General features: G+C 37.4%; 1 protein-coding gene across 9 annotated transcripts in view; it reads left to right on the top strand.

Moving 5' to 3' along the window:
- TADA2A (transcriptional adaptor 2A) overlaps positions 1–27,591 on the top strand; it is a 64,822-nt gene that overhangs the window by 25,013 nt on the left and 12,218 nt on the right. For all 9 annotated transcript variants that reach the window (XM_037808154.1, XM_037808150.1, XM_037808156.1 and 6 more), the window contains 5 exons: positions 8,340–8,431; positions 10,287–10,444; positions 11,693–11,781; positions 14,298–14,370; positions 26,600–26,663. In XM_037808154.1, coding sequence (XP_037664082.1) covers positions 8,340–8,431; positions 10,287–10,444; positions 11,693–11,781; positions 14,298–14,370; positions 26,600–26,663 — 476 coding nt within the window. The remainder of the gene's footprint in view (positions 1–8,339; positions 8,432–10,286; positions 10,445–11,692; positions 11,782–14,297; positions 14,371–26,599; positions 26,664–27,591) is intronic.

Below are 27,591 nucleotides of genomic sequence, written 5' to 3'. Positions count from 1 at the left end.
GACTTACAGGCTGGAGTAAGATTTGGCTGTAATTTGATTGATTGTATTGCCACCTCTAAAGAAAAAGAAGAGAGGAAGGTTTTCGTAGTATCCTTTCAAGTCCTGCCAGGAGAATCAGTGCTCTAATAAGCCAAAGTGAATATCCAGTTTGCTTGGCAGATACATATATATATACCTTTGTCAAGATAGTTTTAAAAGTTATTGGAACATATTAAGATTTAACTAAGTCTTCAGGTTCACTAAGGAGTTTTCTGATGTTTGGCCTCCCATGTAGTTTTTCTTAAAGGAAAGAATGCTGGGTAGGCACCTGCTTGAGAGTAATAATTTCACATTGTAGATTAATCAGTTGGTACTGTATTAGTTTTCTATTACTCCTGTAACAAATTACCAAAAATTATGTGGCTTAAAGCAACACAAACTTATTTATCTCACAATTCTGTAGACCAGAAGTCCGGTAGGCTAGGCTAGTTTTTCTCTAGTTACCTCTGGGTTGAAATCAGGAGCCTCTAGTGGGCCTGGACTCATGTCTGGAGGCCCTGGGCAAAATTCTCTGACTTCTGTCTTCTCTCTCCTGCCTCTTCCTGTACTGAATCTCTCTGACTGACTCTGCTGCCTTCCTCTTCTAGTTTTAAGGGCTCATGGGATAACATTGGGCCCACCTGGATAATCCAGGACCATCTCCCTATATTAAGGTCAGCCGATTGGCAACCTCAGTTCTGTCTTCAAAGACCGTTTATGGCAGTACCTGGTTAGAGTTTGATTGAATATCCAGGGAACAGGAATCTTGGTGTGAGGAGGGGAGACATGTCTTTCAAATTCTGCTCACCACAGCCCTATACTGTATTTACTTCAGTCTCTGCAAAGTTTAGAAAGGGCAGTTCAGCATCTCTGAGTCTGATCATTCGTGGGGTCCTGTTAAGATGAGTTTCTAGGGCTATAATGCTGAGAGATCCTAGACTATAATGAATTAATCAAAGATATGCTACTTAGTAAGATGTTCTCTACCCTTCCCCTCTCTATAAATACCTTTTATCTTTTAAATGTGTTTTCACTGATTAAAAGACTTGAGATATTTTTTTTTTCCTTTTGTTCAGTTGCAAAACAAAGGAAGAGTTGGGGAAGGGTGGTCAAAGTAGAGAGGCTTCGAGTTCATTTCACCAATGTTACCAGATTTTCAGAAAGTGATGGGTATATGGGAAGAAAACTGGTTTCTTCTTCCCAAATTCACATAAATTTGCTAAATGCAAATTTATTAATTTGAATATAATTCCTTAAGCAATAATGTAGTATAGCTGTAGTATGTTGGTGAGTCATGTTGATCCACTGTAGGAAAGCTGGCCATGAGCTCTCTAACTGTTCTGGGTACCATGTCTTTTGTATAATGGTGAAGCTACCAATTTTTACTCCAGGTTCACTTAATTGTTCTGATTACGTCATCCTTTTCTTAGATAGTTATAGTTTGCTAAAGCTAACAAAATGCAATATATCAGAAATGGGTTGGCTTTTAAAATTGCGATTTATTAACTAACAAGTTTACAGTTCTGAGGCCATGAAAAATGTCCAAATCAAGGCAACAACAGGATGATACCTTCTTCCTGAAGAAAGGTTGCTGGCTATCTGGGATTCCTCTGTCACATGTGAAGGCATCTGCAGGTCCTTCTCTCCCAGGTTTCATTGCCTTCAGCTTCTGGCTTTTCTCTCTCAGCTTTTCTGGCCCTCTTAACTCCTCTGGTGTCCTTTCTAAACTTCTCTGGGGCTTTTTTCCGTCTTTTATCCTCTTATAAAGGACTCCAGTAGGAAAATTAAGATCCAACCTGGGGCACTCCTCAACTGAAATAGCCTAATCATAGGGTCCCACCCACAATAGGTCTACACCCACAGGAATGGATTAAAAGAACATGATCTTTTTGGGGGTACATACAGCTTCAAATGAACACGATAGTCAACACCCAAGCAAACGCTTTTCAGCATTTGTCCTTTACTTTAGGGAGCTTTTGGGGGTTACTTAAACTTCTGCCCTTTATATTTAGCCAGTCTAACCTATTGCTTGTGAATCTTTCCTTTTATAGGAATGATGAGCAAATTTTGGTTTCTATACATGAAGCAACTAAAAACTTGATTTTTTTGCATATGGAAGCCTCAGATAACTTTAAGTTGTTTCAGTACTTTAGTCATCTCACAGTGCTATATTTTGGGGAGTTACTCATGCTGTGGTGGGTGGTGCATTAATCAAGATTTCTGAGTTCTGTGCCTAATTTTGTCTTGTAATTCTTAGAACCTTAAACAAGTCAAGGCAGCTCTTTCTGCCACACCCTTTATACCACTGATTCTTAAACTTTAGTGCGTAAGAATCAACAGGGAGCACTAAAAATGTGGATTCCTAGGCCTGCTCTTAGAGAGTCTGGTTCAGTAGGGCTAATTGAATAGTATTGATTCAACTTTTAAGAAAAACTGCATTATGCCTTTGTGTGTGTATGTGTGTGTTTGTGTGTGTGTGTAAAAAGTATTTTCTTGTTTATCCCACAGTAAAGTTGGTAAGGTCTTATTATTTAATATTCTGAAACACAATTTTAGAAATAACATGGGCTCTTCAACATATGTGTGAGTTGTCATATTTACATGTCTAGTACTTGTTGCCAGATTGAGAGAGGTTATTATGAACTTAATATAGATTTAGATTTCTTTTTTGGGTTTCATAGTGGCTCAAGTGCTAGGCATATATATGTTATGTGTTCAGATTAAAAAAATGTATTGCTGATTGGTAGTGTAATTTCACAAATCATCACAGTTTTTTGTCCTTAAAAATAGATATAATAATTTCTAAATGCCTGTGTAATCTGAAGACTTTTGTGTCACCTCTTTTTTTAGTTTTTTATTAATGAAAAATTTCAAATATATACAAAAGTAGAATGGTGTTTTGGTTATTTGTTTTCACATAACAGCTACCTAAAAACTTAATGACTTAAAGTAACAACCATTTTATGATCTCCACAGTTTTGTGGGTTAGGAATTCAGATGGAGCATAGTGAGGATGGCTTTCTGCTCCACGTGATGTGTGGGGGTGGAAGTCCAAGAGGCTTTTTTCCACACACTTTTGACATGGCACCTCTTTTAGGATGGCTTGAATTGGTTGTGGGTTAGCTGAACATCTTAACTGCCTGAAGTCTTGGTTCTTCTCTTTTTTTGTAGCCATAGGGCCTCTCCCTCTCCATATTTCCCCTTGACTTTCCATGTAGCCTCTTCACATGGTCTTTCCAGCAAGGAGGCTAATTTTCTTACATGGTAACTCAGGGTTTCCAAGAATGTAAAGTGAAAATAGCCAAGCCTTTGAAAGTCACAAGTCCAGCCCATATCAAAGGGACTACACAAGGGCATGAATTGTAGAAATAGTTCATTGGGGGCCACCAATGGAACCAAATTACCACACATAATATAATAAATTCCCATATACTCATCACCAGTTTTTTTTCCTAATGCAATTTTGTTGAGGTACATTCACATCCCATGCAATCTTCCAAAGTGTACAATTAATTGTTCACAGTATCATCATATAATTGTACATTCATCACCACAATTTTTGAACATTTTAATTACTCCAAAAAATAAAAAAAATAAAAATAAGAATAAAAATAAAAGAAAAAAGAACACCCAAAACATCGTATACCTCACCTCCCCCCTATTATTCGTTTACTTTTTGTCCCCATTTTTCCACTGGATAAAGGGAATATCACCAGCTCTTAAAATTATCAAGTCATAGTGGCCAGTTTTGTTGCATCTAAACCCCTACCCCTCAGATTATTTTGAATCAAATCCCCTAGACATCAGATCATCTCATCTGTAAATGTTTCATTAGGTATCTCTAAAATTTAACAATTATTGCAGTCACTTTTTACATTTTCCCGATCATCTCTTAAAGACTTATTCCTGCTCCTTTACCCCTGAAGCTGTCACTGTTCTGGATTTCTATCATTATAGGTCAGTTTTGCCTGCTCTAGAACTTCATAATTGGAATCATATTGTGTTCTCTCTTTTATTTTTGTTGTTTCTGGCTTCTTTCACTCAGCATGCTTTTGAAATTTATTCATGTTGTGTACGCTAGTAATTCATTCCTTTTTAATGCTGAGTAACATTTCATTGTCTGAACATACCACAGTTTGCTGATCTAGTCTCCTGTTGATGAACAACCTGGTCTTTCCCCAGTTTTTGCCTCTTAGGAATAAAAATGCTATGAACATTCTTGTATAAGCTTTTTGTGAACTTTGTGACATTTATTTTCATTTTTCTCTTCAGTAAATCCTAAGAGTGAAATTGTTAGGTCATAGAGTAAATGATTAAGTTTTTAATAAACTTCTAAAGCATTTTCCAAGGTGGTTGTATCATTTTACACCTCTACCAGCAATGTTTGAGATTTCCACCTACTGCATATTCTCACCAACATTTGGCGTTATTGATCTCATTCATTTTCATTCTCATTCATTTTAGCTCTTCTATTGGGGTGTGCAGTGGTATATGTATGTTTTTCCTTTTACAGTTTTTTCTGACTGGGATATAAATAAGTTCTATCCATTGAAAGTGGTTGCCTCCTCAGTATACTCTATTCTGTGGGTTCTTCCTCTATATCACTCTTCTCTCGCTCTCTTTTCTTATAATTCATTTGATTTTTGAAAAATGGGTTTGTTCTCTTTTGCTAATGCTGCCATTATGCAAAATACCAGAAATGGATTAGCTTTTTTTTTAAAATTCAGTTTTATTGAGATATGTTCATATACTATACAATCATCCATGGTGTACAGTCAACTGTTCACAGTGCCATCATATAGTTATGCATTCATTACCCCAATCTATTTTTTTTTCCAACTTGAACATATACCAATTTATTTCATCCTGAAAACAGTACTATGAAGTGGGAGGCAGTATTACCATTATTTCATAGTAATGGAGAAACCAACTAACATCAAGAAAGTTTAGCCCAACTGCAAAAGTTTTCTGAGTCAATTAGTAGATTAAAAAAAAGGCACTATATTAATCTCATTTGAATTGAAATCTCATTAGTTATTAACAAATGTTTAAAACATCTCATTTAATATTCAGAGGAATACACTTGCTATGCTTAATGGTTTTTTTCCTTATTTTTTAAATTAAATTCAGTTTTATTGAAATATACTCACGTACCATACAGTCATCCATGGTATACAATCAGCTTTTCACAGTACAATCATATAGTTATGTGTTCATCACCACAATCTATTTCTGAACATTTTCCTTACGTCAGAGAGAATCAGAATAAGAATAAAAAATAAAAGTGAAAAAAAGAACACCCAAACCATCCCCCCATCCCACCCTATTTGTCATTTAGTTTTTATCCTCATTTTTCTACTCATCCATCCATACACTAGATAAAGGGAGTGTGATCCACAAGGTTTTCACAATCATACTGTCACCCCTTGTAGTCTACATTATTATATAATCGTCTTCAGGAGTCCGGACTGCTGGATTGGACCCCAATCTATTTTTGAACATTTCCTTATACAAGAAAGAAGCAATAAGAATAAAAAAATAAAAGTAAAAAAGAACACCCATCCCACCCTATTTTTCATTTAACTTTTGTCCCCATTTTTCTACTCATCCATCCATGCACTGGATAAAGGGAATGCAATCCACAAGGTTTTCACAATCACACTGTCATCCTTTGTAATCTACATTGTTATACAGTCATCTTTAAGAGTCAAGACTACTAGGTTGGAGTTTGATAGTTTTAGGTATTTACTTCTAGCTCTTCCAGTATATTAAAACCTAAAAAAGCGTTATCTATATAGTGTGTAAGAATGTCCACCAGATGACCTCTCAACTCCATTTGAAATCTCTCAGCCATTGAAGCTTTATTTCGTTTCATTTCGCATCCCCCTTTTGGTCAAGAAGATGTTCTCAATCCCATAATGCTGGGTCCAGATTCATCCCCAGGAGTCATATCCTGCATTGCCAGGGAGATTTACACCCCTGGGAGTCAGGTCCCATGTAGGGGGGAGGGCAGTGAGATCACCTGCCAAGGTGGCTTAGTTAGAGAGAGAGGTTCACATTTAAGCAACAAAGAGGCACTCAGGGGGAGACTCTTAGGCATAATTATAAGCAGGATTAGCCTCTCTCTTGCAGTAATGAGCTTCCTAGGGGCAAGCCCCAAGACAGAGGACTCAGCATATCATGCCGTCAGTCCCCAGTATTTGTGAGAACATCAACAACAAATGGATTGGCTTTTATAAAGGGGAGTTATCTAATTACAAATTTACAGTCCTGGGGCCATAAAAGTGTCCAAACTAAGGCATCAACAAAAGAATAACTTCACTAAAGAATGGCTGATGGCGTCCAGAACACCTCTGTTAGCTGGAAAGGCAAGTGGCTGGTGTCTGCAGGTCCTTTGCTCCCCGGTTGCATTGCTTTCAGCTTCTGGTTCCAGTGGCTTTCTCTCTTAGCTTCATGTCTTAGCTTCTCCAGACATCATTCTGTCCACATCTCCAAGCATCTGTAAGCGTCAGCAAGCATCTGGGTCAGCTCTGGAGCTCTCATAAGTAGTCCAGTGAACTAATCAAGACCCACCCTGAATGGGTGGGAACCACACCTCCATGGAAATAATTCAATCAGAGGTTTCACCCTAATCAACAGACTAATCAGTCTGCGCCCACAAGGTTGCATTAGAGAATATGGCTTTTCTGGGGGACATAATATATCCAAACTGGCATAGGGTTGTTTGTCTCATAGATGTTACTACAGTTTGGATTTTGCTGATTAACTTGTTCTTCTGTCTTCTGTGTTTCCTATAAATTGGTAGGTAAATTTTATAGGCTAAATCAAATTCAAGTTTGATTTTCGCCATTTGTGATTATTGCCTAGATCTCTTCTACAGCGATTGCAGAATAGTGATGTTTTAATTCTATTATTCCTTTTAATTTATGAGTTATAATAATTCTACATAAAGAAACTTATCTTCATTATCTTTCTGGTCACCCTGAGGAAAAATTTTTACAGGAAAGATAGAATAAATGTGTATTTCCCTTTATCTATTAGTTTTGAAAACATGAATTGGTTCCCTGGTATCTTCCAGAGATTTACAATATTTGATGTGTTTCAATCCTTTATGGTTATCCTTATTGATGCTCAGAATGTCCTATCTTTGGTTAGTGGAAGCCTCTCTAAGTTGGCTCCTAAATCCTTTTGATATGACCCTTGTAGTCATAGAAAGAGCTGCCTTGTATTCTGGTATGACAGGATGTTCCAGGCTTGTTTTGGAACATTTCTTGTCCCAGACCTGGAATCAGCCTGATTCCTTTTACTGGAAAATGGTATTTAAAGCTGGTTACTAGAAGTGTCCATTGCTCCTGGGTTGGTCATTATCTCTAGAATTGTTTTTAGACCTTTCCAGGAGACACAGGTATGAATTTCGATAAAATACATCAAGAGTTCACATTAAAACTTTTAATTCAAATATAGGACTATAGGTTTTTATGTAACCTCATAGATCTTGTATTTATCTTTTTTTTCCATGCCAAGAATCCCTCTTCCCAATGACACAAATATAATCACTTATTTGCTTTATCCCACAGCACATACACATGCAGTAATCTCAGAATGACTGTACCAGCACTACTGAAAACAGTTTATGACCTTTTTTTGGCAGTTCTTTTTGTTGTTAAGGTGTAATCTACTAGGGATATATAAGAAATTTCTGTGTTTAAAAGTCTTAGAATAGTTCCTTTCTGTGTGTGAATACCTTCAAATTGATTCAAATTTTTTTGTTACATTCTGCTTTTGATTCTTAAGGATTGTATTTTTAAACTATTTTTGTAATTATGTGCAATATTTATATGTTTTCAAAGTCAAATCTGTCAAATAAAGAATATTCAGAAAGGTCTAGTTTCTACCCTGTTCTCTCTACCCTATTCTCTCTCTCCCCCATAGGTAACTAGTTTTTTGTTTGTTTGTGATTTAGTTTATGGTTAATGCTTCAATTTAAAAAAATATAAACACACATACATATTTGTGTTCCCCTCTCTTTAGTTAAATGAAATCATGCTACTATAATATTGATCTCTACCTTTGTGATAAGTTTAAAATATATATATTTCTGCATGAGTTCATGGAATTTATGAGTGATAATATTTATTGGAGAATCTTATAGCTAATGGTGAAATTAAGGGTGGGGGAGGTGGGCAGCTAATGAGAATGTACTTTAGGTACCTTCCAATACCATGAGAAAGACAGTCATTTAACAATAAACTAGTGCTACAGTTGGGGTTCCTAGGATTCATTTCTTTCTCTGTTCTTAGATAAAACTTTTTTCTCCTTAGACCTCAGATTTTCCTGTTCTTGATCCAAGCTGGACTGCTCAAGAAGAAATGGCCCTTTTAGAAGCTGTGATGGACTGTGGCTTTGGAAATTGGTGAGAGCTTGGTTCTGAGGGTTATCCAGCCCTAGCGGACTTAGGGAAGAAGCTACTGTTGAAAGATAAAGGGAGGAGCCTTGGAAAGAGGAATTTAGGAGCCATATATTGCTTCCTTCTGACCCATGACTTAGATACAAATCCTTTTCCCTCTTCACATTATTTCCCCAGGCCAAAATGCCTCGCAGAGAATTTGGGATCCTTAGTAGTCCATGACTGGGTAACTCTAAAAGGTCACTGGATATATTAACACTGGGAATGTTGATTGTTCCTTTCTGAATAGTGGGGAAGTTTAGACTTAGCATTCTGTTTTTAACTTGCAAACATCTGCCTAAGTCCAAGTTTGGTAGAATTGAACAGCCCTTGATGCTGTCGCCCGAGGATGAAATGCCACTTAATAATAATAATAGTAATGATAATGATAATACTTTCATTGTTATCTTTTTACCATTTTCATACTGATGATTTTCATTTTGTGAACTAGATAGCAGAGGCATTATTCAGTATATTTTGTTCACGAAGAATCTGAAGCTTAGGGAGTTAAAAAGATTTCTCATTATCACGTGCTTATTAGTGAAGGACTCTTAACTGGACCTTCCCAGTCCTGATTTCCTGTTGTGTATAATCTTTCCTGATAGTAACCAAAATATATGATGCTGCTTCCATAGTGTCCAGGGCCCGGAAGAAGACCTGCGTTCAGTTCACATTTTGCTTGTGTTCATTCATTCAGCATTTATAAAGCATAGTATTATCATGTACTATAGGAAATAACAAAGAAGGAAGAAAAAGTGATTGCTCATGAGAGCTTGCTAGTAATCTTTGACCTAATTTTTCATTTTTTGCTTGCCAGTCTAACTCTCTAAAATGAGCATCATCCCCATCTGCCTTGCCTCTTAGCAAAGACCACAAAAAGGACTGTTTATTTCCTCTATACCTACTGTGGGTAAGACACTAAGCTAGAAGGTGAGGAGACTATAACTAAGAATTAAGACATGAATCCTGCCTTCAGGAAGCTTATAGTCTACTAGGGGAAACTATATTGTGTGTGTGTGTGTGTATATGTATATCTATAGATATATATATACACACACACCCCAATAACTGAAATACACAAAGCAGCATATGTAATTCCTTAAGAGAAGGACACTTCATGTAAAGTGCTGTGGAAGAGAAAGTTGAGGCAGGGACTTTGAGAGCCTTCACTGCTACCTCTTCATCATCTGGGCTAGGTGCCAGGGGTCTTGAGTACAAGTTCTGCCTTTGTTACTTACCAGCTTTGTGTTCTTAAACAAGTTTCTTAACCTCTTTTGGCTTCATTTTTTTCCTCTGTTAAATTAAGATAGTAGTAATACCCACACCATAAGATTTATACTAGGATTGATTCTATTTATGTTGTGAATGTTTCTAGCTCGATGCCTTCCTTATAATAGGAGCGCGAGTAAAGAAATGTTTGTTAGTGTGAAGTGTTTTATAAACTATAAAACAGCATGCAAATATAAAACTATAGATATGTATGTTTTTAATATTCTCAAGTGGCATAATATTTATAGTAACTTTCTCTTTGGGCTAGCTGTTTACAGATTTTCTAGTGATTTTCCTTTTTGGTGAAAAGGAAAAGACTTTTTAGATATTGTTTCTGTATCTTGGAATAGTAGGAATTAGAATGTCAGATTACACTGATACTAAGCTTGTATTTGTCTCATTTTCCTGCCAGTATCTCCATGATAGCAGTTTGGAGGTATCAGATTGCAGACATTGTATGGATGTGACTTAAAAGATAAAAATGACAAACCCTGCTTTTAGTATTATGCCTAAACGGAAGCACTGCTTCCCTCTTTTTCCCATTCTCCTCTAGGCAGGATGTAGCCAATCAGATGTGTACCAAGACCAAGGAGGAGTGTGAGAAGCACTATATGAAACATTTCATCAACAACCCTCTGTTTGCATCTACCTTGCTGAACCTGAAGCAAGCAGAGGAAGCAAAAACTGCTGACACAGCAATTCCGTTTCACTGTAAGTACCTCCTTATTTTGGTATGGAATACTTAGCTCATCCTTCAGCCCTATTTCAGTAGCAGATAACTGGTTTAATGACTTAGCTAAAGAACTTAGGAAAGATAGGAGTCAGATAGCAGTTACTGAGAGTCAGGGCCATACTGTGGCAGGGAGGGAACGTATCCCAGGTATCAGATTTCTATACTGGACCGCAGGGTGCCACCCACTCTGAGTCCCTTGAGCATTTCAGTTAACTTTAATGCTTGTTCTGTAAGATTTGATGCCCAAAGGGACCTTCCCACACTGTTGTGAGTATGGGCCCTTTTGCAATTCCTTTGGAGAGTTTATGATCATAGGTATTTGTTATCATAGTATTTAATAAATTATTAATCACTCCAGTATTAAGTCCAAGAAGCAAATCATCATTGTTCACTTGGTTGTGGCAGTGATGGCAAGCTTTTTTTTTTTTTTTAATCTCATGTGGCTGAGGGACCCATGAGACTTTTAACAAAACATAACCAAAAACATGATGAATTATAAATGGACCTCTTTCCTGAATAACTCGCAGAGTAAGTAATGAGATGAGAATGTTTCCCTCTCTCCCTTCCCTCTCCTCATACTCTCCAGATGTAGCTTACTAGCCTGGGGGCATATCCTATTTGCTTAGCACTTTGGATGATAGTTAGCACTTTGTTCTCACAGCAACCCAGTGAAATAGGCAGAGTAAATGCTTTCCTCATTTTACAAATGAACTGGGGTTCAGAAAGGTTAAATAATTTGCAAAGGTTATGTGACTAATGGATATTAGAACTGGGACTCAGTTCCCGCTAACTTCCAAGTCCAGTGCTTTTTTGCTTCTCAGTTACATGAGATTTGTAAATTGAGATTGATCCTGAGGGGTAAGGAAGCTGTAGAAGATAGGGTAAATAATTAGGTCCTCTAATATTAAAAAAAAAAAAAAAAAGTCCTTGGTCTCGACCTTTCATGTTAGGAAAGCAAAAATCAGCAGGAAATTCTGCGTATTTACTTAGGGGAGTCCCTGAGTCTTCTTTTTCCATTTAAGGAATCAGTCTGTATTTCCATAATACTTTTTTTTATCTCTTTTACTTTTCCCTATACAAAACCTTTTGAATCTTATTAATTCTCTTAGACACTGTCTTTTTACCAAACAAAAAATATTTCAGGGTATAAATGAAGACTATTACTTTGTAACTTTTTCATGTCAGTGTTTTATTAAGTAACTAAGAAAAACGCTAAATTCTTCCAGCTACGGATGACCCTCCCCGGCCTAACTTTGACTCCCTGCTTTCTCGGGACATGGCAGGATACATGCCAGCTCGAGCAGACTTCATTGAGGTAGGAGAAACTTGTTTTTAGCAAGAGCACAAGATATTTATTTCTAAGGAGACTTTTCTCTCTTACCCGTAGGTTCCATACCACTAAAAGGAGACTTTCAAATCACTGAATTTGTAGGGCCTTAGACTGTCACATTTTCTTTCACTACAGTGCCTTTGCCCATTTGTAAACATTTTCACGTGCAACAGTAAAAGTTCTTCAGACCATAACCTGTTTCTTTAGTGGCGTTGGTACTGGCTCCCAACTTCCTCAGTAGGTATGAGGTTTCTGCAGTCTGATTCTCATTCACACCTAGAGGGTTTCAGGGTTGTTATACTGTTGTCAAGTGCCTATGAGTTTTTCTATGAAGGGCCAGAGAGTAAATATTTTAGGTTTTGCAGGCCAAACAGTCTCTGTTGCAACTAAATTTTGTCATTATAGTGCAAAAGTGGCCATAGATAATATAAAAAAGTGAGCATGCCCATGTTCCAAGAAAACTTTATTTATAAAAACAGGCTGTGAGCTGAATTAGACCCATTAGCTGTAGTCTTCTGACCACTGCACTGTATCCACAAGTATATAAGGAATGATAAATATGTGTTAAAACTGCATGTTCCAACATCGCTAAAAGAAATTAAAGAATGGAAGGACAACTTTGTGTTCAAGGATTGGAAGACTAAATATTAAGATGACAATCCTACCCAAAGCAATTTATAGATAATGTAAAGGGCTTACATATAGAAAACTATAAAACATTGCTAAATGAAATTATAGAAGACCTAAAACTACATGTTCCTCATCCAGCTGTATAAATTGATTAAAAAAAAAATTTTTGTGTGCTGTTTAGGCTCTCACAGCTTAATTGAATGATTCAGGAATTGGGCAGCATCCCATTCAGAAAATAGAATGGAGCTCCACTGAGGGAGTGGAAAGGGAGATTTCATAAGGAGTGAATGTGGGAGCAAGTGAGGAAATGTTGTGATTGGTTGACAATTGTTTCCATTTTACATAGGAAGTTCTTACAAAATGTGGAGAGCAGATATACAGTGATTAGTATGGTATGCTTGTCCGTTCTGGTAAGCTGTCTCTAGTGGACTGAAACCAGTTTTATCACCAGTTGTTGCTTATGGACAACCTGGTAGAGTGTGTTCCATTTTCTTGGAAATACACCATAGGTCAATTTTTTTTTTGCCTTCTGGAAAATCCCATCTTAGAAAGAGGTCCCCTTCAGTAATGCCCAATGCAGGCAGCCATTTTATTTTATGTAACAGAATATAATCACAATTCTCTGGATTTATTGTCTTATCTACAACTGCAGTGCTCCTTGATGTAACTTGAAAGTTTAACACACTATGGTTTTGCCAGCCATACCCAGGTCAGCATTTTGTTGATGACAGGTGATATTGCAGAGCTACCCCATAGACAATACTCCCACAGTTTGTACTCGTTGAATAGAGTGTGAACAAATCTGCCTGTTGGACTGTGTAAGCATTATTACTGAATAGATCCCTGAAAAGATAGTAAAGGGTAGATGAATTAATGCAGACATTTTTCTTACCTGAATGCTTGAAGGCCTAGTCAAAGTTAGGTTTTTTTGGGAATGAACAGATTATTTTTTATTTTTTGAATAGTAGGTTTGGCTTCATTCTTGAATGCCTATTTTTAATGTTTTTCTGTTGCTACTGCCTGAAAGCTTCTTAGATTTTTACCATGACTTCCTATTACTTGTGGAAGTATTTTGGCCTTCCACCCCATACAGAGTTTTTGTTTTTTAATTTTTAATTTCATATCGTATGTATAAAACCTAAAATTTCCTTCCTTAACCCTATTCAGATATATAATTCAGTGGTATTAATTACATTCACAATGTTATGCTACCATCAGTATCATCCATTACCGAAACTTTTCCATCACCCCCAACAGAAATTCTGTATCAATTAAGCATTAACTCCCCATTCCCTACCCCCTCCTCAGTCCTTGGTAACCTGTATTCTAGTTTTTGACTCTGAATTTGCTTATTCTGATTATTTCATATCAGTAAGATTATACAATACTTGTCTTTTTGTGTCAGTTTTATTTTACTCAACATGATGTCATCAAGGTTCATCTATGTTGTTTCATGTATCAGAACTTCATTCCTTTTCATGGCCGTATAGTATTTCTTTGTATGAATATACTAGATTTTTATCCATTAATCTGTTGATGTACAGCTGGGTTTCTTCTGTCTTTTCACAATTGTGAATAATGCTGCTATAAATTGGTGCGCAAATATCTGTTTGAGTCCCTGCTTTCAATTCTTTTGAGTATATAGTTCTTAATGGGATAACTTGGTCATATGGTAGTTCTATACTTAAGTTTCTGAGGAACTGACAGTTTTTCCACAATGGCTACACCATTTGACATTCCCACCAATAACCCATTCCATATTTTTTAACAAGTGTTTGCTTGTGTATTTTCTGTTTACCACTAAATCATGACTACTGAGAAGGCATTAATCAAAGCTGATGGGTTTGGGTGGGGATTTTTTTCCCAAACAGGAGTTTGACAATTATGCAGAATGGGACTTGAGAGACATCGATTTTGTTGAAGATGACTCGGACATTTTACATGGTAACATTTTATTTTAGCAAACTTTTATTGTGTGCAAACTATGTGGTAGACACCATGTTGGTTGCCAGGACTATAATGATTAATACACCGTGTCCCCTGCCCTTATGGAACTCAAAACCTAGTGGTTAAGTTGCTAACCTTTAGCCTGTTGCAGGATGTTCTGGTTTCCTAAAGCTGACCAAATGCAATATACCAGAAATGGACTGGCCTTTTTTTTTTTTTTTAATTCTCTTTTATTGAGGTATATTCACATATACAGTCATCTGTGGTATACAATCAGCTTTTCACAGTGCCATCATATAGTTGTGCATTCATCACCCCAATCTTTTTTGAACATTTTCCTTATACCAGAAAAAGTAAAAATAAGAATAAAAAATAAAAGTAAAAAAGAACACCCAAATCATCCCCTCCCCCCACCCTATTTTTCATTTAATTTTTGACCTCATTTTTCTACTCATCTGTCCAGACACTAGATAAAGGGAGTGTGATCCACAAGGTTTTCACAATCACACTGTCACTCCTTGTAAGCCACATTGTTATATAATCATCTTCAAGAGTTTGTTACTTTCAGGTATTTACTTCTAGCTATTTCAATACCTTAAAACCTAAAAAGGGTTATCTATATAGTGCTTAAGAGTGCCCACCAGAGTGACCTCTCGACTCCATTTGGAATCTCTCAGCCACTGAAATTGTTTCATTTCGCATCCCCCTTTTGGTCAAGAAGATGTTCTCAATCCCACAGTGTCTGGTCCAGATTCATCCTCAGGGGTCATATCCTGAATGCCAGGGAGATTTACACCCCTGGGAGTCAGGATGGACTGGTTTTTAACAAAAGGGATTTATTAACTTACAAGCTACAATCCTAAGGCCATTGAAAGGTCCAAATTAAGGCATCAACAGGACAATACCTTCTCTGAAGACTGGTTATCAGTGACTCCTGTCAGACAACAAGGCACATGGCAACGTCTGTTGGTTCCTTCTCTCCCAGGTTTCGTTACTTTAGCTTCTCGCTTCTCCATTTGTGGCTTTTTCTCTAAACTTCTCCGGGTGTTTCTCTGTGAACTTCCCTGAATTTCATCTCTTATCTTCTGTATGAGTTTTATTTTCTTATAAAGGATTCCAGTAAGAAGATTAAGAACCACCTTGAATGATGTGGGTTATATCTCAATCGAAATAACTTAATCAAAAGGTCCTACCAACAACAGGTGTGTACCCACAGCGATGGATTAAAAGAACATGACCTTTTCTGGGGCACATAACTGCTTCAGACTACCACACTGGGTTTTGACCAACATTGAGAAAGATCAATTGTGGTGATGTTGACAGTGTTGATTATATAATGATAACTGGATTATCCCATCCCTCAGGCTGTGTGATTTTTCTTTTGTCTCTCATAAACATCCTTGCGTTTAAAGTCAATTTTATCTGAGATTAATACTGCTGCTCCTGCTTTCTTTTGGCTGTAGCTTGCATGAAAGATTTTTTTCCATCCTTTCACTTTCAATTTCTTTGTGTCCCTGTGTCTAAGATGAGTCTCTTGTATGCAATATATTGATGGTTCATATTTTTTGATCCATTCTGCCAATCTATATCTTTCAACTGGGGAGTTTAATCTATTTACATTCAATGTTATTACTGTGAGGACATTTCTTGAATCAGCCATCCTATCCTTTGGTTTATGTTTGTCAGATATATTTTTTCCCTCTCTCTCTTAATGTCCTTTAACATACCCACACTGAATCTCTTTAGTACTGAACCTTTCTCCATCTCTCTCTCGCCTTTCTTTGTTTCTCTGTCAGTAGGGCTTCCTTTAGTATCTCAAGTAGGACAGGTCTCTTGTTAGCAAATTCTCTCAGCATTTGTTTGTCTATGAAAAATTTAAGCTCTCCCTCAAATTTGAAGGAGAGCTTTGCTGGATAAAGAATTCTTGGTTGGCAGTTTTTCTCTCTCAGAATTTTAAATATGTCATGCCACTGCCTTCTTGCCTCCATGGTGGCTGCTGAGTACTCACTGCTTGATGTTATGCTGTTTCCTTTGTAAGTGGTGAATTGCTTTTCTCTTGCTGCTTTCAGAATTTGCTCCTTCTCTTCGGTATTTGACAATCTGATCAGAATATGTCTTGGAGTGGGTTTATTTGGATTTATTCTATTTGAAGTTCGCTGGGCATTTATGCTTTGTGTATTTATGTTGTTTAGAAGGTTTGGGAAGTTTTCCCCAACAATTTCTTTGAATACTTTTCCTAGACCCTTACCCTTCTCTTCCCCTTCTGGAACACATATGACTCTTATATTTGGACATTGTATGTTATCTATCGTATCCCTGAGGTCCATTTTGATTTCTTTGATTTTTCCCCATTCTTTCTTTTGTTCTTTCATTTTCCGTTCTGTTGTCTTTGAGGTCGCTGATTCGCTGTTCACCTTCCTCTAATCTTGTACTATGAGTATCTAGAATCTTTTTAATTTGGTCGACAGTTTATTTTATTTCCTTAAGATCATCTACTTTTTTTTTATATACTCTTGCAATTTCTTCTTTATGCTCTTCTAGGGTCTTCTTCATGTCCTTTATATCCTGTGCCATGCTCTCATTGTTCATCTTTAGTTCCTTGATTAATTGCTCCAAGTACTGTGTCTTCTCTAATCTTTTGATTTGGGTGTTTGGGTTTGGGTTATCCATATTGTCTGGTTTCTTCATATGCTTTAAAATTTTCTGTTGTTTTTGGCCTCTTGGCATTTGCTTAACTTGATAGGGTTCTTTTAGGATATGTAGACTTATTCAAACACATCTCTAATTTGTCACATCTACAGCTTGGTGGTGTACACTTTTCTCTAACCAGCATGTGGCGTCTGCGAGCCACCTATTCCCCTCATGCCAGTTCTCCCTGACTTTGTCTTTGTGGTGAGTGGGGGTCTGAATCTTGTGGGGGTCTAATTGGTGCACCAAGTTGGCGTGTGTAGTTGGTGCTACCCGCCCTCAATGTAGGGTGTGTGTCTGAGTGGTTAGGGTGGGAGGGCGGCTCTAATAATTAAACCTCCCAGGTGTTCCTGGAGATTTAAAGCTGTTGCAAGAGACTAAACGTTCAGTTCAGTCTTGCCACAGTTTGTCTCTGCCACTGACCCACAAGTCTTTGGTATTGGCTTACAGTCTCTGTGACTTCCGAGTGTGTCCCTCTTCTAAGCCATGCCCTCCTAGGGCCTCTGTTGAGGGAAGACTGCTGTGTCACAAGTGAGCGCCATCCCCCGAGGGAAGTTCTGGGCCGCAGCTGAAAGGATGGCTGTATGGGGCATGTTAATGTCCCCTTTTTCGCACCCGTCTGCCTTCCTAGCTCTGGGACGATTAGCTGCAGGTGCGTGAAAGGCTATCATTGCCAGATCTTGTGGCGCGTGCGCGTGTTACTGGAAACACTTCCCATCACACTGGGTTGTTTGGTGCAGCTCTGGGCTGTGGCGCCAGTGCTGGGCAGGAGTGTTCCTGGCCCACTGGGAAGATGGCTGTATGGGGTGTGGTTATTTTCCCCTTTTGACTAACCTCTGCCTTACTAGCTCTGAGACAATTAGCAGTGGATGCGTGAAAGGCTATCGTCCATGCCAGATATTGAGGTGTGCCCGCAGGTTGTGGGGACGCAGTTCCCGCCATGCTTCACTGTGCGGTTCTCGCTGCTATATCCACAGCTGCTTTTGGGTTTTTAAAACTAGACCATCTCCAAATGCCAACCCATGGTTTCCCCAGACCGCAGCGTGGATGCCGGTTATTCAGCAGGCTCACTCACTCGTTTCAGAACGCAGACTCCCGGTTTCACCAAGTGCACGGTCCCTGTGGATTTAGCAGACCCTGTCCAGCTGGTGCATCGCTGGAACTGGTGTTCTGGGTCACTTTCTGTCTTTTAGCTAGTATTTTTCATGGAGATGTTTTTTTGCCCTGTCCCTCCTAACCACCATCTTCCAGAAGCCTGAGCCTGTATTGTGATTATTCTTTTGACCAAGGTATGCCTACACTGAGGTAATTAAAGTACTCTCACTGCCTCCTCAGAATGAAGGAAATCAGTGTGAGAAAACCTTGGGACTTTAGTGGTTGATACTAGATGTTCACTGTAACTTAATTATTACCCCAAATTTCTAATAGTGGGGAAAAAGAATGGCAGTTGTCAAGGGTTTTTAGACCAAGCTTAGGAATTTCTTGTTTCTCAGAATCTGAATTTTCAGCACTTAAGAATTTCATCCTAGATTGGCCCTTTAAGGATCTATGTCAACTCTTTTGTTGTAACTTAAAGTGGTGAATGTCACAGATCTCTTAAAAATGGATGGTTAGACTTAAATCTTTGAGTCTCTGTTTTTCCTTTTTTCCATTTTCTGTGAACTATGTATTTACAACAGTCCCCAGTCTTCTCTTTAATTTCAGTCTGGAATTGAATATGATGTAGTAGATGAATAATGCTCTTTTGGAATCTCTATTCCCCAACAGTATCTTCATTGTTTCTCTTAAATCTGCTTCCCAGGCAGGAAAGGCTAGTATAATCCTTGTTGAATTATAAATCAAGTTTTCATTTTGCCTTAACTGGTGCTCTGTCACTAGAAGGGGAACTTGATTCTTCTCTTCATAAAAAGGCTGCCTAGGTAGGTATTTGTTACATCAGATCTGGGACCAAGAAAGTCCTCATAAAAAGTTTACCTTCAGAATTTCTTTTCTCTATGTATTTCTTGAACAGATTTCTTTGCAAAATTCCATTCCTCTTCTTTTCTCCCACACAACTTTAAGGAAAGTTAAAGTGACGCAGATTGAACTAAAAGAGGAAAGCTTAAAAGCACAATACTTTAGCATTCACTAGATCCATTGTATTTGTTCATTCTTCCTTGTCAATCTCTTCTTTTCAACCCCAGTGACTCATGTTATTGTCTTTTCTCACCTGTTGTGTAGTTTCCTTGAAGGTGGCGTACAGATCGCCATTCAGTATTTCTCTTCATACACACCAACTTTAATTAAAATTGCATCATTTCCTGTCTTGTATCTCTCTTACCCAGAACATCCATCTACCATGTGGAAAAAGGGCAGCATCATACGTGTATCATCCTTTTAAATACTGTTGAAAAATACTGAACTTTTGAAAGTGAAAATCTCTATTGTCAATAATGGGACAACTATGCAAGGGACTTGCTGAATTGCTTCTCTGTGCCCTAATCCAAGGTCTTTATTTTTATGTCTAGACATTAATAAGACAACTGTGGTAATGGTTAGTATTTAATTTCACTCTTCATTCTTTGTACAAACAGGATTTGCAAGGTCTTCTGGTGCATTTATGGTCTTTTCTGGATTAAATGGAGACAAAAGAGAGATAATCAGAAGCAGTTGATTAGCAGTCTTTTATTTCAGTTGGCATTTCAAATCAATAGTACATATTTTAGCTATTTGTGCTTTTTTCCCACATTTTAGTTTCTGCAGCCTTGTAAATCACCTATTTTCATTTGAAATAGAACTTAAGCCTCACTTTTTAATCCTTATGCACAAGTAGTTTTGATAGAAAGTAAATAATAATCCTTCCCTTCTCTCTCCCCCTGCCCAACAGTGAACTGTAAAATGTTTAGATGAGTGTTTTTTAAAAGGTGATAACATTTTAAAGACAATTGGCAGCACAGGAGACCAAAAAGATGACTTGCTAGTGCCACAAAGGTATGCTTTTTTATGGCTCACAGTTCTCATAATGGTTCCTCCTGCAGCATGACCTTCTGTCCAGCGGGGCATATTGCCCCTGAGCAGTCTCTTCCAGAACACTCAGTGACAGGGACCTGGAGCCCAAGGAGGCTCGGGAAGATTATGAAAGAGAAGGGGCTTTCTAAGCACATGAAAGAGGCAGAGATTTTGTGAATATCAGGACACTGAGTCAACCTCAGGCTTGCTTCTGAGTCAGTGTGATCTTGGGCAAGTCCTTGGAATGTAGCTTACTGTTCCTTTATGTCCCCTGTTAGTAAAAAAGGGGTGACACTGATTAGTCAGAGAGTGAGAATGTCTCCAATGAAAGATGGCACATAATTCAGACTGGTGTTATTATCATTCCATTACACCATCATACTCTTAGTATTACTGAGCCTTAACAACATTCCTTTTATGTTTCCTCACTTATAACTACTTGAAGAAAGCAAACTGTTTGGCTGGATTTTGTATTCCATCCCTGGGTATCTAGATCAGGTGATGCCACCAAGCTCTCTTCCTGACTCAAACAAAGATATATGTTTTGTTTCATGTATTTGTCTAATAAAATTGGTCTACATGCCATTATAGAGGCCTGGGACACAATATGAGGTAATTAATGACATTCCAGTCCTACCAGAAGGCTTTCCAAATAGCCCCAAAAGGATATTACATGTGAAGCAATGTCTAGGAAAAAAATAAGGAAGTTCAGGGATCCCTAAATGGCACCTACTCATATTTTATTGAGAAAGCAGCGATTATTGGCTATGAGAGAAGCCTCATAACATCTCTTCTTCTGATACATCCTTTGGAAGTCTGCTGCCTCATTATATATTCTGGGATCTCAATGCAAATGCTTCATGTAGTTCTCTTTCAGACATCTCTTTCCCCATATCCTTTCATTTGGGAAAATTTCTCCTAAATGATTTTGTGGATGCCTCTTTCCCTGAGTTTCTCAGGGTCCTGAAACCCAGGGTGCAGCATTTTCTAATAATTGATGTCCCATAACTCAGGCAAGCAAGAGGCATTATGAATTCCTTCCTATATGTTGGATCTGTGTTTTCAGCTCTTCTCTGGGTTGCACATTATAACAGTTTTACTCTCCCTTTATTTGGATAGCTAAATTCGGCTAGGTTTCTTGACCAGGCATGGACTTCCCTCACCCCTTTTTTTTTTCTGATTTTCTTTCTTTGGTCCATATTGTTAGTCTTTAAATCCTGTAACAATATATCAGAGGTCCAGCCTGGTCTCTGCATGCACTCACCTATTGACAGTGCCTTTTCCCTTTATAGTGATTTGGCTATCTTATGCATAGGACATTTTAGACATAAATGCTACTAATGGTAATAGCTAATACATATAGCCCTTACTATGTGCACTTTACAGACATAAACTCATTTAATCCTCACAAGACCCTCTGAGTTGGGTGTTATTATTAGTATACTCATTTTACAGATGAAGAAATTGAAGCATGGAAAGGTCAAGTAGTTTGCCTGAGGTTATCAACCAGCAAATGGGGGCCAGAGTTTATGCTCTTAATACTGCAATAAACTTACTGCCTTCATAATCTTGATTTTTTGTGGCTGTTTCTGTTTTTGTGAGATTTCACATTCAATATCTTCTGTAGCTTCACCACATTCCTAAAAAGTAGGAATAGATACTTATTTTCCCATTTTACATTTAGGGAGATGCACAAAAAACTGAAGTAACTTGCCTAAGCCTTCCTAGTTGGTGACTTTAATCAGTAGGCTACATGGTCTTCCCTTCACAGGATTAGTTATTTGCGTCTTTGTCAGAAGCTTAGGGGGAAATGAATTTAAAGGAGCTTTGCTTCTGGGGAATACCTGAGTCACAAGTTTGTGTTTGTGTGGATGCAATAGGGACTTAGATTGGCCTCCCTGCTGTTAAGGCCTCTGAGTTAGTTTTCTTGCCAAGCAAGCAGTAAGTGCCTTCTGTCTGGAAAACAGAAACATGTTGCCAGCTATTTTGAACAATGTTAGAAATACATTGCAGTGGGAAGAAGCTGCCTCTGACTTCTGCCTACTTCTTGAAATATTTTAAGGCAAGCCTTTTGGAAACTTTGTTATCAGTCCCCAATGAAATCACAGGGTGGTTGTTCTAACCCCAAAGCTGAGATTTCAGAGGCGTTGCCTTGAAATGGGTGTTTTAGTTTGTTTTTAATGATCTCTGTTTCTTTGTTTGCCAGCTTGTAGTAGAGTCTCCAGTGTTTTAAGTAAAAGGTGAACCAAAGATTCTCATTCTTGGAATGCCTACCTTTCATTTTGCCTGCTGTGCTGTGGTTTTCCCTGGGTTATTCTTGGAGTTAAGGTCTTGTAATCAGTTGGTGCTATCTGAACATGCTTTATAAAAAAAAGAGATCACTTCAAATATGAGTTTTCCTCTGGGGGAATTCCAGTTCTCCTCCTCCTTGCTTCTGTATTCCTTTACTTACCTTTGTTCTCCAGAGCCAGTTGTACAAGTTTGAACTATGAAATGATCAAGCAGTAGAAGTAATTATCATCAGTATTTATTTATAGATTTTTTTCCTAACACAGTCTCTTCAAGTTTTTTTCTTTTCTCTCTTTTTAAATTTAAGTCCTTCCCACACAAATCTCAGGAAATAATGTGGCAAGTTAGTATCTTAGAATAATTACAGAAATGTTTTGTCGAAATTTGCAGAAATTCCCACTGGATCTTTAAGGCATTTCTTTCTGTTGAACTCTTCTTATTGTCAGGCAGATAAATGAGATAAGGCATGTAAAGGGCCTGGAACATGGTAAGAGTTCAGGGTATTTAGTTATTACCACTATATTTGCTTCCCTTTCTGCCTCGAATTGTATACTTCCTAATTCTTCCTCCCTCATAAGAAATAGAGTTAGAGTCCACTATAAAACCTGCATCTTCTGTTCCCTCTTCCTATCTTCTCCTCCTTCAGCCTAGCATTCTAAAGCCTGTCATTCCCCCCAGAAACTGTTTATAAAACGATGTCAGGGTATGGTACATTTTATGGTATCTGTACTTGTATGTGGAACAATCCTATAAATCAAAAAAGATTTCATTTATAGAAAGAGTTTTACAAAGTTTGGAAAACCATTGACTTAAATCTTGGACCTAACAGTATTGCATTATTTTTAGTTTGTGGGCAGTTAGGGAAAATGTTGTTTAAATCTTTGAACTTATTAGAAAAACAAACAAAAATCCATGGTAGTTAATACTTGTTTTCTTTAAACACTTAAACATTTTAAAATATTGCATTCATAAACCTTTCCAGAAAATCCAGCTAGGACTAAGGCTATTTTTAATCTCAGACTCAGGGAAAATGATCTGGTTAAAGTATTCCTGGACATCTCCCAGTGTTTAAAGTTACATGCATACATAGAGCATCTTCTCATAACCCAGCATGTAAAGTTTTGGTATTTCTTCCATCTATCCTGAGGCCAGAGGTACTCGGGAGGTATACAGTAATGAGTTAGGATGATGTGTCCAGAATTTATTTCTGTTGTCTTGCCAGGGCTACCATATTGTCAGTGCTTCAGAACTGTGCAACAAATTTTGTTAGCTTTCATGTAGTAAAAGAAATTTGATGATTGTAATGAACCATTGTGTTTTGGTCTCTTACTTGGGTTGATCCCCCTTTTTTTTTTCTACCCTAAAATCTAGTTCCAATAGAAGTGTACCTTTCAAATTGTTCATGGAGGTGCCCTCAGGAACAGCTACTGGGAAAGGAGTTGGGGATAGAGAGAAGAGGTTCAGCTAACACAAGTCTGCTTTGTCTGTTCCAAATAAGATTTTATTTGAAAACAAGGTTTAAAATTTACACTACTAGAACATAATGTGTATTGACTCATTGCCTCTGTGGGCTAAACTTGAACTTGGATTTCACATTCAGAGGTTGAGCTTGTATTCTTGTCTGATTTTATTAATATTCTAAAAGTTCTAGGTTTAGAAGTTCTAGGCTCTGTTTTGGAATGATGCTTACTATCCCAGAAAAAGCGGTTGTCACATGCAGCTAAATTCTTTGCTTCAAAGTCTGGTGTGTTATTAGAAAACGTATTACCTGATATTTGAATAATGTGTTTTAGTTTTTCAGAGGACACATGGAAAATCATTATGTTGTACTCTAGAGCCTCTTTTTTCTGGGAATGCATTCAGAAATTAAAACAAAAAATAACCAAACTCTCAACTTACACAAAGCTTAAGGAGATAAGTCATTAAGTTAGTTCTACAATCTATTGAAATAATTAAATCTTTTTTTTACACTTTTTATTGTGAAATATTGCATATATACAGAAAAGTGATAACTTTCAAAGTACAGTTTAACAAGTAGTTAGCAAATTTCAAAGAACGTTATAGGTTATAGTTCCACCATGTCTGTTATTTCCTTCTAGCTATTCTAGTACCCTAGAAACTTAAAAAAAATATATATATATATATATATATATATATATAAAGATTAAGTATTAGTAATCCTTTGTTAAATCCTATCTTGTCAGTTGCTACCCCACTCTCTCATTTGATCACTGCCTCAGTCTTCAGGGATCTGGGCAGTAACCAACCTAACTTGTTCATTTTTCATGTTGAAAAGCGGTGTCGACATTATGGGGTAGGGGGATGCACCTGGTTGATGTTCTCAGAGAGGCTGTTGCCTCTGGGTTTTAGACTTACCTACATAAGAGCACTCTGGGGGATTTAAGTTTCTGAAAAGTAAACTTAGTGAGTGAGACTTTTATAAAGTCTCCGATAGCGACTTAGGTATTCTTTAGTATTTTGGGGACTACTGTTGGTTAGGACTTTGCATACTGTGAGCATTTGACATATCTAGCTGAAGCTTGCATAAGAGTAACCTCCAGGATAGCCTCTCGACTCTATTTGAAATCTCGTAGTCACTGAAACCTTATTTTGTTACCTTTCTTTTCCCCCTTTTGATCAAAAAGAAATCATTAAATTTTAAAATACCTTCAGAATCCATAGATTATAAATGAAAAGAATGGTTTAATATAGAATAGTGCTAAGTTATCATTCCTTATATTTTTGTTTATAGTTAAGAATCAGTCTTCATTTCTTAACTCTAGAGGTTTTCCAATTACAAAAATGCCTGTGGGAGTTTTTTTTTTCTTCTGAGGCTTTTAAAATACGCATTTCACTTTCAGTGAAGCCAGATTTAGGATATAGGACTAACACACAAAAAGGAAATCCAATAATACAGAAGAAATAGACATGTTGGACAGTTTTAGCATTGTTCCCACTCTAGGTTTGGATCCCTTCTCCACTTAGCAGCTCTGTGACCTTGGGCAGATTGTTTTTTGTGCATGGCCCATAGGCCATACAAGGGAGGGGCAGGAAATGAGGGAAAGGGAGGCAGGATCTAGACAATAAAGGATCTTGTTGAACTCCTGTAAGTAACTGGGAAGCCACTGAAGAATTATAAGCGGGGCAATCACACAAACAGATTTGTGCTTTAAAATCACACTCTGGTACCATTTGAAGGGATGAATTGGAACAAGGGAGGACTGGAGTCAGTAAGGAGATTGATGCCAAATCTGAGACAAGATGGACTAAGAAATAAGATAAGAGATGAAGAGGAAGAGATGAATTTGAGAGAGATTTAAGTGTTAAATATAGATTAGACTCATTAACTAAATATGAAGAGGGGGGAGGAAAGAGTCTAGGTTGATTTCTGACTTGGATGACTAGGTTTAATGTGACCAAGATTCTCTTTGACCAAGATACTATGAGTTTGAGATTATAGATTTTGATATACTTGGAAACATAGGAGTGGGTGAGTTATAGGAATAAGATGAGGGGTCAAGAGAAAGAAGAGAACAGAACCCTGAGGAACTCGGAAGATGGAAAAAGAGTGATCAGAGAAATAAAGAAAACTGAAATTATTGTACTGACTTAAACTTTTGCTATTCCCTGTCAGTTTTCTCCTTATTCTTTATGTCTTTAACAAAAGGCTATAGACAGGAAAGTATTGGGATACGGGAAACCAGGCAGGGCATGGCTTTTAGGTTGGTTTAATGGAACTTTTCACTGGTGAATGCAAAACTCTATCCCCTAAATAGTTGCTGCTCCCCTATTGAAAATGCTACTCTGAGCAAATGTCTATGCTCCACCCTTATTCACATTAGTACTGCCTTGACATTGTCTCCTGAGCTTATTCCTATTCAATTATAACCACAATCGACATTCATTTTTATGACTAATAGATGTAGTTTCTAGCCCATGTATACCAAAGATCGGACCCTTTATTGAACTGTTATATAAAAGCCAGCGATATACATAATAATGTCCAAAAGAAGTATTCAGTAGAAAGCAGAAATTGTTATCTGTAGGGTAATACCTTATAAGTATGGACATAGAAAAAAAGAACTTCATTATAATTTATAGAGAAATTCAGCAACCTAGGATAATTTTATGTTTCCGTGAGACAAATTATCTAGACCAGTGAGTATGGGTTAGCAATATTAGGTTCAAAGTTTAAAACAGTTTGGGTAAAGGATTTTATTTTGTTGTGGCTTCATTTATGTATGTATGTATGTATTTATAGCTCTGAAGATGGCTGTGGTAGATATCTATCATTCCAGGTTAAAAGAGAGACAAAGGCGAAAAAAGTAAGTATAGAACACTTTCCTGCGTTCTTTTAGCTTTGGAATATTGATTGTTTATAGTCCATAAAAAAGTTCCACTTATGAACCATCTTGTGACCTTGGGGAAGACACTTACTCTCCTTGGGCCTCAATTTTTCCATCTGTCACATAGGGATAATAATCCCTGCCCTGTTTTTTACCTACTCCTTACCCTTTGTTGATGTTGTGATGTGTTTTGAGCACCTTGGAAAAAAGAAACATGATAGATGTAATGTGTTATTAACTTGTAATTTTCTAAATGCTGTCATTCTGATTGGCCATTTTTTATGAGAAGCCTTTAATCTAGAAGGATTTCAAGGTAATTTTGAACAGGTTTCAGGCACTCCTGGTTATTCCTTCTCTTTGCAAAATAAACATTCAGAAATTGTGGATCCCCAAACCCCATTGGATTACAGAGACTTTAACCATTCAAAGAATACCTGGGTATGCAAAGAGTGAGAGTGTGTATGTGTGTGTATGGTAGGCATATAATTATGTTGTTGCTGAATAGAGAGTCAGTGGTATCTCAACAGTAAAAAGGAGAGAGACTTGGGAGAGACTCTTGAAGGACCAAGATGTGATCTAAGATAAAGCTTACTCTCTGCATGTCTGAAGTTAGCCTCCAGAAAATGCTAAAAAAAAGTTTTCTCAGCTGCTGTTATGTGACGTTTCATTCTTAGTCATGAATACCTCTTGTATAAATCACAGGTTCCATACACATAACTTTGCATGGTTTACCTAAATTCTGTTTTGTTTAAGACTCATAATTATGAGCTAAAGAATATTGTGGAGCTCAATAGTTGAGGTACCATTAGATCTTACATTTTATGATGTCCTTCCATTAAACATGCACAATATATATCTATTTCATATGGCTTGAAAGCATGTGAACACACAATTGTGAATGTTCAAT

This window comes from Choloepus didactylus, chromosome 18 (assembly GCF_015220235.1).
Source record: "Choloepus didactylus isolate mChoDid1 chromosome 18, mChoDid1.pri, whole genome shotgun sequence".
Taxonomy (NCBI): Eukaryota; Metazoa; Chordata; class Mammalia; order Pilosa; family Megalonychidae; genus Choloepus; species Choloepus didactylus.
Note: the sequence above shows the minus strand (reverse complement) of the source record. Positions and strands in the feature narration are given on the sequence as shown.